This window comes from Trachinotus anak, unplaced genomic scaffold (genome assembly GCF_046630095.1).
Source record: "Trachinotus anak isolate AG129_WGS33_773 ecotype Australia unplaced genomic scaffold, CSIRO_AGI_Tana_v1 ptg000026l, whole genome shotgun sequence".
Lineage (NCBI taxonomy): Eukaryota > Metazoa > Chordata > Actinopteri > Carangiformes > Carangidae > Trachinotus > Trachinotus anak.
In genome coordinates this window covers 1,595,552-1,608,271 of record NW_027273877.1, presented here as the reverse complement: position 1 = coordinate 1,608,271, position 12,720 = coordinate 1,595,552, and the positions used below count along the sequence as shown (strand labels likewise).

General features: G+C 40.2%; 2 protein-coding genes and 3 non-coding genes across 5 annotated transcripts in view; 1 reads left to right on the top strand and 4 right to left on the bottom strand.

The window, feature by feature from the left end:
• The first annotated feature begins 141 nt into the window (after window positions 1–141).
• Window positions 142–12,720, top strand: part of LOC139609427 (fibronectin type III domain-containing protein 4-like) — a 67,341-nt gene continuing 54,762 nt past the window's right edge. The window contains exons 1-4 of the mRNA XM_071463979.1: window positions 142–1,273; window positions 1,757–1,886; window positions 2,241–2,305; window positions 5,408–5,523. The gene's annotated coding sequence lies outside the window, so the exon portion shown is untranslated. The remainder of the gene's footprint in view (window positions 1,274–1,756; window positions 1,887–2,240; window positions 2,306–5,407; window positions 5,524–12,720) is intronic.
• trnar-ucg (transfer RNA arginine (anticodon UCG)) lies at window positions 2,520–2,592 on the bottom strand. Its single transcript has one exon. It is a non-coding gene; the product is annotated as a tRNA-Arg (tRNA).
• Window positions 2,867–2,939, bottom strand: trnar-ucg (transfer RNA arginine (anticodon UCG)). The gene has a single exon. It is a non-coding gene; the product is annotated as a tRNA-Arg (tRNA).
• On the bottom strand, window positions 3,125–3,198 carry trnai-aau (transfer RNA isoleucine (anticodon AAU)). The gene has a single exon. It is a non-coding gene; the product is annotated as a tRNA-Ile (tRNA).
• Window positions 4,832–9,197, bottom strand: LOC139609426 (leucine-rich repeat-containing protein 3-like). The gene is made up of 2 exons (XM_071463977.1): window positions 8,940–9,197; window positions 4,832–7,566 (listed from the first exon to the last, which is right to left on the bottom strand). Exon 2 carries the CDS (start codon window positions 7,101–7,103, stop codon window positions 6,315–6,317), a length of 789 nt encoding a protein of 262 aa, XP_071320078.1. The 5' UTR covers window positions 7,104–7,566; window positions 8,940–9,197; the 3' UTR covers window positions 4,832–6,314.

Sequence of the window (12,720 nt, the reverse complement as noted above, 5' to 3'; positions counted from 1 at the left end):
GATGAAAGGTTTGGTTTTTACACAAAAATCCTCAATGATGTTTTACACCGTAAAGTGCGAAAGAATCACAACAGCAAAGGATGATTTGGATCCATGGACCTCCAGGTTATGGGCCCCAGCACACTTCCACTGCCCCACTCTGCTGGAAATCACCCCAGATGGGACTCGAACCCACAATCCCTCGCTTAGGAGGCCACATACTTTTGTCCACAGTGCATCTTTCTCTCTCCTTGTCACACACACCCATAATTTTAAAACTACAACCTGGAAAGTGCATCCTGAATCACAAGCAAAATTTCTTCTTTCTTTATCTTTCTGTCACACACACACACACACACACAAAAAAAAACACATTTCAAATGTTTCATATCTTCACGAATTCATCCTGAATTGAGCGGCCCTCTCTCAGCGTGTTCATCTACCAACCTCTGTGCAACACAATGATAGTGAATTATTTTCCCCTTCTCTAAACCCAAGCACTGCATCATCCTTCAAGACTGCATCTTAAATTCAAAGACCTCTCGGCAGGAATCTCTCAACTTTTGTCGCAGTGTGTAGTGACTATTTTTGTTTGTGTCTTTTACCTTTCTGCTTCCTGTGTCTTATTAAAAACACTGAAATGTGCAGATCTGAATAGGAAAAGAGATACAATGCACATCTCATTAGCATGCGTTCCCTGTGCAATTTTGAAAAACAGATGGTCACCATGAAACATAATGTGCTCCATGAACATCAGAACAACAGGAATTTGTATTCATTGCAGGGTTTTGCTTGTTTCTCCTGGTGTCATTACGCATCTCTTCACCCTATTGTTGTCCATCTTCAGACACAATTTCAGAGAAAATGAATGTCTCCAGTGTGTATGTGTCAAGATTGTCAAATGCTTGAAAGACAAAATGTTTGAGGGGAAAAAGCATAAAACCAAAAAGAAATGTGAAAGTGTATTTCAGGACCTGGAGGGGCAGAATGTGCTTGTGCACGAACATGCTCTGAATATGAGAGTGGTCGGTCGCTCTTCCTGATCCAATTAAGGGCAACGCATTTTCATGTGAACTTAATTGAATCAGGTGTGCAAGAGCAGAGCTGCAGCAAAATCACTGTAGGCTAGTTTAACAGGGAGGACTCAGCTGAGAAGGTTCTCCATCAGGTTAATTACCCTAACGAGCCTCAGGTTGACACAGGAATCATCTGTGTACCTGGCAGCTTGGAGTAGATTGAAACTTTAGCTCATTAGCAAAAATTTAGACTCCCCAAAGCTTCAGAGGTACTGATGGTGAGTTTGTTGTCATGACATTATGTTCTTTTGTTTAGCTGTTGTTTAGTTGTGTTTAAGTTGTGTTTAGCTATTATTTTGTTTTATTTAGCTATTGTTTTATTTTTGTTTAGCTAACATTATTTTGTTTAGCTAATGGCTTTTATTTAGCTACTTTATTTAGCCAATGTTTTTCCATTGTTTTGTCATTAGCTATTGTTCACATTCTAGGAATTCTAGGAAATTAAGAGACTAAACTATTAAAAGCCCCTGTTTGTGATGTAGAATTGAATGTACTGATAACGATGTGTGGATTACTTTAATAAATTAAAAAATCTGGTGTGGAACAGATTTTTCTATAATAAGTAAGTTGGTTTATGGACGTTTATTTGTGATGGACATTAGGATTAATCTACTGTATGTGTAGCAGGTGAAGTACCTCTTTCATACTGTATATGCTGAAAAACTAAGTGATATGTATGTCTTGGTTTAATTTATTTACAGGGATAAATATTTAACAGAAAATCATCTTATTCCTCCTGCTGAGAGAGAGGGAGAAAATGAAATGCTTGCTTGCTTCTGGCTGTCAGCATGCCATCGCCCCAATGAGAGTAATAATACCAGCAATAAAACGGTACTTTGTTTATATATTCAGCACTTTACTTTGAAACTAAAAGTAGCTTCCTTGTCATTTTACTGTATTACAGAAATTTGTCTTTGACACATGGTGAACAATGCATCAAACAACATAAAAAAAACGTATTGTACCTTCTGTATTCCATAATATTATGCATCGCTACCATAATTTTATTGCATCGCATTTTAAACAGCTTTACATTTTTTATTTCTTTTGTGGAAAGTAATACAAACACATTGTCTCTAAATTGAATTGTACTGAAAGAAAGAAATTCATTGTAAACCAGACAGACAGGTCACTGCTTAAGGGCACCTCAGTGAAAACATTCCTCTCATTCTGTCTCTCCTGCAGATGCTTGAGCCTTGAACAATGAACCATGAAGGTGCTGCGTAATACATCAGCTCTGACCGATAAAGGTGAGGTGTGTGTATGTGTGTGCACATGAGAATTGTTTGTGTCTGACATCCTGACATCTTACAACGGCAACAAAGATTTATGCCAATATGTTTTTTTCTGTGGAGCAAAGTTAAAGAAGGTGTTGTCTCAAGCTTCATCACACCATTGCAGCAGTAGTTAGTATTTCTATGACATTTCCAACAAGCACTCTAGGGAGAAGTAGGATGTAAATCCCAACCACGAAGGGACTCGAACCCTCAATCTTCTGATCCGAAGTCAGACGCCTTGTCCATTAGGCCACGTGGTCACATGTTGCATGTTCTTAAGGGGCCTGTCCGATATCTCGTTTTGACCTTTGTGTTGGGTTCAGCTTAAAACTACAAGTTGGACAAAATGGCAGATTTATTCGAGCGTGGAAGATAATGGCTTCTTGGCAGCCCATCATCAGCTACTACAGTTGTTACTGTGGAACAAAGCTAGTTGTTTTTTCATGCTTTATAACACTACTGTAGCAGTAATTGGTATTTCTATGCCGTTCCCAACAAGGACCTTACAGCCAGAGACCATTAGGAAACAATTTCCAACCACGAAGGGACTCGAACCCTCAATCTTCTGATCCGAAGTCAGACGCCTTGTCCATTAGGCCACGTGGTCACACATTGATTACACTTAAGGGGCCTTTCTGTGACCTTGCTGTTTTGACCTTTGTGTTGAGCTCAGCTCAAAACTACAAGTTGGACAAAACAGCAGATTTATTAGAGAGCAGAAGGTCGCCTACCATGAACTTGGGTGTTTCTTGCTGAAGCAATCACACAAAGGGCCTTAAGACTTAATGCAATTGGCCAGTATGGGGGTCGAACCCATGACCTTGGCGTTATTAGCACCACGCTCTAACCAGCTGAGCTAACCGGCCTATTTCAACACCTTTTGCAGCAAAACTGAAACAGAGCTTGCTCGGATTGCAAGCAGTCGCAGCGTTCTCCAGTATATTTATTTCTCTGGAGCCATGTGGTCACATGCCATCTGCTTTTAAGGGGCCTTTTTTTGACCTTTCTGTTGGGCTCAGTTCAAAAGTATGCGTTGGACAAAATGTATGAGCGGGAGAGCCCTAAACCAGAGTGGCTGGAGACAGTGGTAAGAGAGAAACTAAACCCACAGTGCATATATATTCACCGCTTGGTGTCATCTGTTTTACTGAAGGTCGTTGTTGATGAGTGAAGACACAGGGTGGCCTTCAGGTGGCCTGCAAAGAAATGTTAAATTTCCATAAAAGAGTTTTATCCTACCCTTTGAACCTGGCAAATGCGCAGCATAAATCAATGACACTATGATGGATTTGAGTAAATAAAAACAGTGAATAATACAACATTAATAAAACAGCACATGTGCCAAAAATCAAAAGACTGATAGTACAGTAAACAATGAAGGGAGTGTCTCATTTTCATAATGCACCAACAGAATAACAGGGTGACACTATTCATTCTGCACTGTACTGCTCCAATTTCTTGTATGTCTGTGAATAAGAATGTGCCTTTGTGTCCATGTATAAATACGTCTTAAATCTTAAATATATTGTTTATCCTGAAAGCTGCTCGTTCAGTAATTCAGCAGCTTGATTATCAACAGCCTGAGGAGACTTAATCTGTGGTAAGTTTGAGGAGCGAGTCCTTTATACAATGAGTGTATCAGTCCAAGACCAACATCAGGGATGAAGGTGACTAAAATACTGGGAACTTAAAGCAATCATTCTGCATGAGAAAGCAAAGCTGAACATTTTCAGTGTAGCTATGGAGCAGATTCTCCTGTTCACAGACTTTAAATGAAAAATGTCAGAACTGACAACACAGTGAGGGTTTTTCTAGCATAATAGTAAACAAAGGACATTTTGGTGTCTGTTATCTTCCTGTGTTTCACTCAGGTGAGGCTTTAGCTGAAGTTCAGGATTCAGAAAGAGGATTCAGCAATGTAAGAGGTCATTATGTTACACAGTGATGGACTGGAGTACTGCATAACTATTGAAGAAAGCTGGTATACTCTGCAAATGCAGAATATTTTCTTCTATTTTCTGTGCCACTCTGAACATAAATTTAAGAAGACACACTGACCTCAACTTTATCTGGCTAATTAATAATATTCAGTGCATTATGACATACACCACAGGCCTCAGGACTTGTTAGGCAAAGTAACAATTAATATTGCGACCATCTGACATTAGGGACAGGTCAAGTTGTAGAGACTACAAGGTCAACATTATACTGTACAAAATATATTAAGTGCTCTGTGCTGGTAGAAAATAGAAGGTGAGAGACAGGCCACAGTTGTGTGTTGATAAAATGAAACACTGAGAAAGAATAAACAGATGAATCAAGTCACATGATTATAGAAATGGACACTGTAGTGGGATACTAAATGAGAAACCCTTGTAATGCCTCCTACAAAGTCATCTAAAAGCTCATTAGATTTATGGATTTGATCTGTTAGCAGAATGAAACTATTTTTGGGTTGCAAGACACATATTAATATTCTTCCTCATCCAGATCTTTGCAGCTGAAGATGTATGGCTTCCACATTTGGAGCTGTGGGTATTTTTCATAGTAATCGGGAGGAATAAATAACAGGATCTCATTGTGAGGGATGTGTTACAGCTGCACAAGCTGATACAGGATGGTGTGAGAGGTTTTAAGGTTGGACAGCATATTTATTCGTTTTAGGTTGTGATAACAATGACCATAAAAATACAATTCAATGCAGGAATCAAATCTTTCTCCACAAAACAACAACAGATTCATTACTTCTCTGATATGTTTTCCTGAGGGAGAAAAAACACTTTGACATTTCAAGACATCTGTATCAGACTTATTGAGCAACAGGATGAGATGCTCACAGACCCATGAAAGGACTGGAGCTCAGTGTCAATACAGCCAAATACACCTGTTTCTTCATCTCAAAGAAGTGGCTCCATGATAAATAATTATCTCAGAGAATTCAACTCCTAATTTTTGCAATTTTAACAGTTGTGAGTAGAAACACACATATTTTCTGGTAATTTGCTCTCTGTTTGGATGGAAACTTGACTTCGTAAAAATATGTGAAATGGCACCAATTGTCCAAATTAATTTCAGGAGTCTGGCACAAGAGGAAGTGAGTGATCTATCTGCAGAAGGCTGACTGAAACTGCTGCAACATGCTTGTTTTCACCTGCACCAACATCCGACATAGAAGACGAAATTCTGATTGAGTGAGTGGCTCCATTTTTTTTTCCATATTATGTTGTTTAACATGACTAGACCCTGCTAGAATAAGACTTTTATCTGTTTGGCCTCTTTTGTAATACTCTCTTATTCACAATGCTTCATAAAACTGCAAGTAGGAGGTTCACAAAACCACTTTCCACTACCTTGAACTTGAACAATTTATAAAAGCCTGTAACATCATTTAGAGAACAAGAAATCTCAACTGTATTTGTTCAATATGTGAGACAAACTCATATAATGGAGGTTTTCTGTGACAGGAATCGATTATTCTCACTCCCAAAAGTGACAAAGTTATTACATTTTGATGCAAAACATTTAGTGAGATGACAAGTGTTCAATCATGAAATTTAATTCCTGGCTGCAATTCCACCTCAAATGTAAGATGTAGGAGTAGCAGAGAGGTTCAGTGCCACCATAAAGTATCTCCACTACTGGCCTAGATCCTTTATGGATTATTAAATATACAAACTCTTTACATTAAGAAGGAAACAGACACTAGGTTCACCAGGGAACATACCAGATAATACATCTAAACATTACTTCTACTTATTCATTCCTCTCCTTTCCTGCTGGTCGCACATTCAGGGTTAATTTTTAGGAAGCTGAAATCCTAAAGTCCTTGTGCTGCATATATCACAGAGCAAAGTTTTACCACTTGCTGCAAAGTTGTCTCTTATCAGTGTTTCTTATGTGCTGTAAACATATTCACTGGTACTCTTTCATCTGTATTCATCGGTGCACGTTCATCTATATTCATTGGCATCCTTTAAACAGACTAGAACACACTGCTGGCTGTGTCGTAGTCCTTGCTGATGTGGGAGGTGCTGGGCAGGGACTTGAGGTACTCCATGTGCCTCCTGGCATCCTCCTGGTTGTGTTTGATGTAGTAAATGATATAAGCCGTCACCATGGAGAACCAGCAGAACATGGCCACAAACATGGCAACGTCTGTCGTCTTGTGGTGGAAGTTACAAAAGTTGATCCCCGAGTCCAGGACCTGGATCACCGGCTGTCCCACGTACTCCTCTTGCACCGACGTGTAGCAGCTGACCTCGTTCACCGTCTCGGGGTCCAGCCTCAGCTCCCTCAGCACCTCCTGCAAAGAGCACTCGCAGTGCCAGGGGTTGTGGGAGAGGCGGACTCGGGCGTGGAGCTTGGTGAATGTGTCCTTAGGGAGGCTGCTAAGGTGGTTGTTTGAAAGATCCAAGGTCCGCAGACCTTCTGAAATCCCTTGAAAGGCACCAACCTCCACGCTCTCGATAGCATTATGAGACAAATCCAACTCCCTGAGGCGGTGGAGGTCTGTGAACACCTCCTTTGGGATGTGTCTGATCCTGTTAGATGAAAGCAAGAGAACAACAGTGTCCTTAGGCAGATTCGACGGGATGTTCTCCAAGTTGCGCGATGTGCACTGCACCACCATGCCGTTCCTGTCTGAGCAGTGACAGGTCTTAGGGCAAGCATATGTAGTCATAATCATCGACAGGAGCCACAGTGTTCCCACAAAGAAAAGGGAACAGGAAGGATGTTTTATGGATGACCTACACCATTGAGAGGCCCCCATTGGTGGGCATTCAGGGGGAAATCAGCCCTGCATTAAAACCACGCAAGGGGCTGTGTTGGTGGAGCTGTATTCCTTCAGGTATCAATGAAACATGAGACACAATCCAGGAAATCCAGTTTGAGTTACAGTTCAGTGAATTTGACAGCTCATCAGATGTCAAAACACTGTGCAGTTATCATGGTAGAACCATTATAAGTAAAGCAGTAGTAATTGTCTGTTGTGCACTTGCATGTATTTGATTGGCCAATGCAGTGCCTTTCTGGATGACGTTGAGTTGCGTTGTGTTTCATTCTCATCATTCATTCGGACATTACTGTTCATCATTGACCTCAACAGTGATGGAAAACTCTGCCCTGATCCATCACAAAACGAGCAAGTATCCAAAGGTCTGCATACTGGCTATATGAGGGGTCAAAGATCCACATGGACGGAGGGAACATCCTGTTGGCAGATTCGGAGAAACCTGTGTGTTAGATATATGAGGAAAAGTGAGATAAAGAAAATAAAGTGCATCAAACCCAGAAATTTCTTTTATTTTGTATTTTGCTGCTTAACACTGGCGCTTTGCTGTTAAAGCCTAATATGATGTGAATTTGAAGAAAACTCTTTGAACTTCCAATATGCTCTGGATAAATTTGGTGTCAAATTTCTGGACACATCATGGAACAAGGATTCAGTTAAATTTCTACACCATATCCCCTCTTCACACCCCTTCCTCCTTGGAATGGAAGCTAGAAAAGTTCAACATTATCATAATAATAGCATGTTTCTTTTGTAGCTCACGGGATCTTTATGCTCATGATTTGTCCCTGTGAGAAAATGAAAAAGCAGGTGCGGGCTCATCAATATGCAGCAGATGAACTTTGAAAACACTGATTAGTGATAAAACAAACAAAAAAAAATTAGTCTGCAGTCTATAAGATTAACAGTGATTTTATAGAAAGGTAAAATGCATATGAATATGAATAGAGGACACAATGGATTGGCTGGAAGATATCAACACAAAGAACAAACTGATAAGCAGCTTTTTGATCAGGATGATGAATGTCAAACACATATCTGATTTCTCCAAGGATGATATTAATATTGATAAGCTAAATGTCTCAGAAAAATTAAATCTGTGCAGGAATATTACTGGAGGTGCACAAGACCCAGCACCATTGACAGCGTACGTGCCTGTAAGAATAATAATAGGAATATTATAAGGATACTATAAAGAAAATATAGGGGGGGATAAGGGAGATTAAACAATTGGAGCTGAAACAACAATTTTGATGCATAAACTGTTCAAATAATTTCTTACGGAGAACATGCTGAGTTTTAATATTGATAATAATAATGAACGGGGTCTAACTTCCTGTCTGATGTGGTGATTTCTTCGTCTTCTGTGATGATAAACTGACCATTTTTGTGTTTTGCATTGTTGGTTCAACAAAACATATTTAAAGATGTCACTTTGGGTTCAGGTAAAACCCAAATATAATAGATTAATCTATAACACACAACAGATTAACTGACTATGAAAATAAAAAAGCTGCAGCAAGGAACAAGCTAAAGTTCCCTTAACAATATTATACAAATCTCTTAAGAGGGCATTTGTCTCATTTGCAAACCAATAGTTCCTCCAATTAATGACAAGCTAATCTTCAAATCAACAACCACCAAACATCAACTTGCTGATTAATTTGTGCATAATGTTGAACAGTTAAGTAAATCTTCGTCCAGTCAAATATGCACGACTATATAATTAGGTTGCACAGGCGGCTGAACTTCCTCCTGGTGATGAAAACGATGAAATAAAAGTGAGATTAGATTGATATTTGAGTCGGCACCGACCTGATAGCTTCACTCTGTCGGGCTCAGATGAGCGTTCAGACCCGGGGGAGATCCTTTTGTCTGATCTGACATCCAGCAAAAAAAAAACATCGCTTCATCCTTTGCACAATAAACGCACGTCCCCGGTAAGAGCAGAGTAGAGCAAATGACATGCAGCCGGTTCAGGAGTCTGGGGCCAACACTTTAATGTCAGTTTACAACCCTCTGTCTGTGCAGCTCTGCAGCAGCAGTGTGTCTGCCGGCGTGTGTGTGTATGTGTGTGTGTGTGTGTGGATGTGCGCAGAGGGTCCTGAACGGAGAGCCCTCCCCGACCAGACAGCCAAACTTTATCAACAGTAGGAAATGTCCACAGAATTTCTTTCTTTCTTTATATATATATATATATATATATCACTGATGATTTCATTGTTCATTGTACCAATCCATGTCATTAGAAAATATATTAGATATATTTTGGTTTATGCTGCTGAAAAGACTAAATGAGAAAACTTGTGAGAAAAGTCTGGGTCTTTAGTAACTTGTGATGGACATTTGACATCATCTCTGGTGTTTATTTGACGAAATAATTGGCTGATTTCTTTAAAAAAATATTTGATTGAACTGAAAATGAATTTCTGTTTCTGTCCTATTCTACAGTGTATTCTATCACTATCTGTACTCTGCTCATTCCACTGAACCCACTGATGTATCAAATTTAAATTTCATGCTCACTTGCTCTAATTGACATCTGAACATCTTTTTATGCTTTTCAGACCTCTCCTCTGCCTGCTGCTTTTTTTTTTTTACCCACCTTTGCACAGGTAGAAAACTGGAGATCAGAGTGAATCTGCTGACTCACAGAATCAATTACAGAGATGTCCTACATTCAAATGAAATGAAGGAGGCATTAAAGTTTTTCATGTCTTCCTCATGTCCCACTTGAGCCCCTCTACAGCACCCTAAAGGTTCCTAAACCTCATTTCAGTAACCTAGAGCTGGCTTATTCTCTTCATGCTCTGTCTGTGACTGATCGTTTGCCCTGCGTGTCACGCTCTGTCATTCCTCATAAACATTGATTACAATTGTCCTGCCCCTGATGGAGGACTTCAATATGAACCTGTCACACTCGCGGTGACAAAAGGCCTTTGAAGGTACACTCAGCTGTACCACTGTGAGGTAAAGACCACCTGAATGCAGCCAGCACTTTTGCAAAGCCTCTGTATGATTAAATGGCAGCCATGTGCAGAGTTCAGCCCTGTCAATTTTGCTGAAAGGAAGATTGATTGATTTTATTGACTAGTCAAGCATTTTAGCCTGCACAAGTTTGCTTTATTGTGACAATATCCAAAATCATAAGGCACGCACATAAATGTCAAAACACCCTGACAGCGGTTTTTATCCTTGCCTCTGGGAAATCAGGGTAATAGATTTATTTCACATTCCCCACAGTCTAAGCAAAGTGAAATCTGCCAAGGCATTTGTCTAACATCCTTACTCATCTTGTTGGACTCCTGGCAAAATTCCTGCCTGGTAACCCATCTTAGATAAATCCCTCCGCAGGATCACAATGATATGGAGCTGAGCCAGTTTAGGAGAGGCTTTGTCAGCTAAGCATAATGGACTGAGCAATTCTGTCATAACACTTTTCATGATGGTAACAGATGATTAATTTCCATTATTTCCTGTGAACAAATATGCCATTTTAACATTGCTGTGTTCCCTCTGTGCCTGGTGCAGATGACATTGTGAAGTCGCTCTCTGAAAGCAGCTAAGTGCTGCCCCACAGTATATATTGACCTCTCCGAAGCCACGCTCAGTACATTTGATGATGCTTTCCCGCTGCAGAGACTATCTGACATTGGATTTTGCTCCAAAGCAAAGCAATTGCTTTCCCTCACAAGTGAGGACACAGCAGCACTGAGACCCCACGTCCAGAATCAGATTAGAGGAGGAAGAAGCCCATAATATCTACAAGCAGGAGACTCCTCACACTCCCCACTCCAAGAGACAACATGCAAACTTTTAGATTTGCACGTTGTCTCTCTCAGTCCATTGCATTATGGAGAAGGTTATCTGTAAGCAGGTTACAGCAGTGCTGAGTGATAGCATGGACCCACTCCAACTATCACGCCAAGCCAGCACAGGGGCACAGCATGCCTTTTTGTTTGGGTCGAGCCCAGTCGGACAAACCCTTATTGAACGCTTACTGAAGGTAGGAAGAAAAGGACAGATTTACTGATATCCTTTTTGTTAAAAGTCGAGCCTCAGAGCAGCCTGGGTTTATCCCTTGCCCCATTGTAAAGGATGGATGACTGAAGGAGAGTGAATAAAAGTATCCAGTATCATTTTGCTATTTTCACAAATTTTTTTTTTTTTTTTTGCATAAGCTAAAGTAAAAAGTACATTTACTGTTGCCGTCTGCTCAGCCTCACACAGCCCATAGACTTCAATTTGGGATGATGACACACAAAAATAGCTTTTCTAGGCCCAATGAAAACTAACAAATATGAAACTGTCAGAGTTGAAGTCATTTAAAAAAAAATTCAATATAGAGTAATACTTGACCTTTGAGTTTGAGCTGTCCTGTCAGCAGTTTGACAGATGTCACTTTTATAGTGGCGACCTAAGGGGAAAATGCTGTTTCAGCTGAAGGATTTTTTAAATGTCTGTTACTCTGTGAATCTGTAGACATGTTCTTGTGAGCACCATCATTCAAGAGCAATATACTTAGTAGAAACTCCATACTTCACACCTCAGACACCACATATGGAGTAGATGCTCTGGTGAGATTTGTGTGTGCCTTGCTGTGTAAACTTGCACATTAATGAGATAAAATTTGGATGGATTTATTTTTTTAAACTTCAGTTCACATTCTTGATGAGGATACGTGTTCTTAGTTGGCCACTGGCTGGCTGTGCCATATCCATCTCTCTTCTTACATCTATGGTATTTCTTAACCATGTTGTGGTGATTTGTTCCCAGGTGCAGCAGCTCTCTGAATTTGCTGCATCTCTAATTTGTGCTTCTGACTGTCTTCCTCTTATCAACAACAGCAGCTGAGGCTTATTTTGTTGTTGTACTGAGAGCTGCGTGTTGTACCAAACTGACAGGAAATCTGTGATCTCTCACAAATGTAGTTGAAATAATCGAAACTGGTGGCCTTAGTATAAAGCTTTTTTATCATTGAATGATTCAGGAGACCTCTCTGTTTCTATGTTGAGGAACACTGAGAATTTATATATATTATAATTTGCGTTGCTGCTAAACTCCGTGCTTTAGTGCAGACATGTTTTATTTTTAATATGAATTAATACCCTTTCTCTGTAAAGCTTCATGTTATAACATTCTGTTATTTAACAATATGATGTGCGTACATCTGTCCTGACTGTTGATGGGCAGGAGTTGATTCCTCACTGCCGGCTGCAGGGGCAGCCCGTTAACCTCTGATACACACTGCAAAGCCCTGCGCTGGATCTCGGCCAATGATTATAGCCTGCCTACCTATCAACTTCTCAGACAGCTTCTTGGCTCCCACCAAAAAATTCTTAATCTACCTTTGAATCCCTGAACCTCTATCTGTTTCGCTGAAACAGTGGGGCTCCCCATCTCACCAGTGTGAAGCTTACATTTCCTGGCATCATCCTGTGCTCTGTTTTAAGCCATCAATGTTGTTTTAAGATCAACACAGTGGTACTCTGGCCATCACACATGATGTCACTGCTCTCCCAGATGTCATGAAATAAGACCAGGTTTCTGTCCTTGAGGATCTCCTTAGCCTTAGAACTAATCAACAAACAGACCA

What these genes read in the sequence shown, in the direction of transcription:
- LOC139609426 (XM_071463977.1), bottom strand. Translation starts at nt 7,103, where the DNA reads ATGGGGGCCTCTCAATGGTGTAGGTCATCCATAAAACATCCTTCCTGT.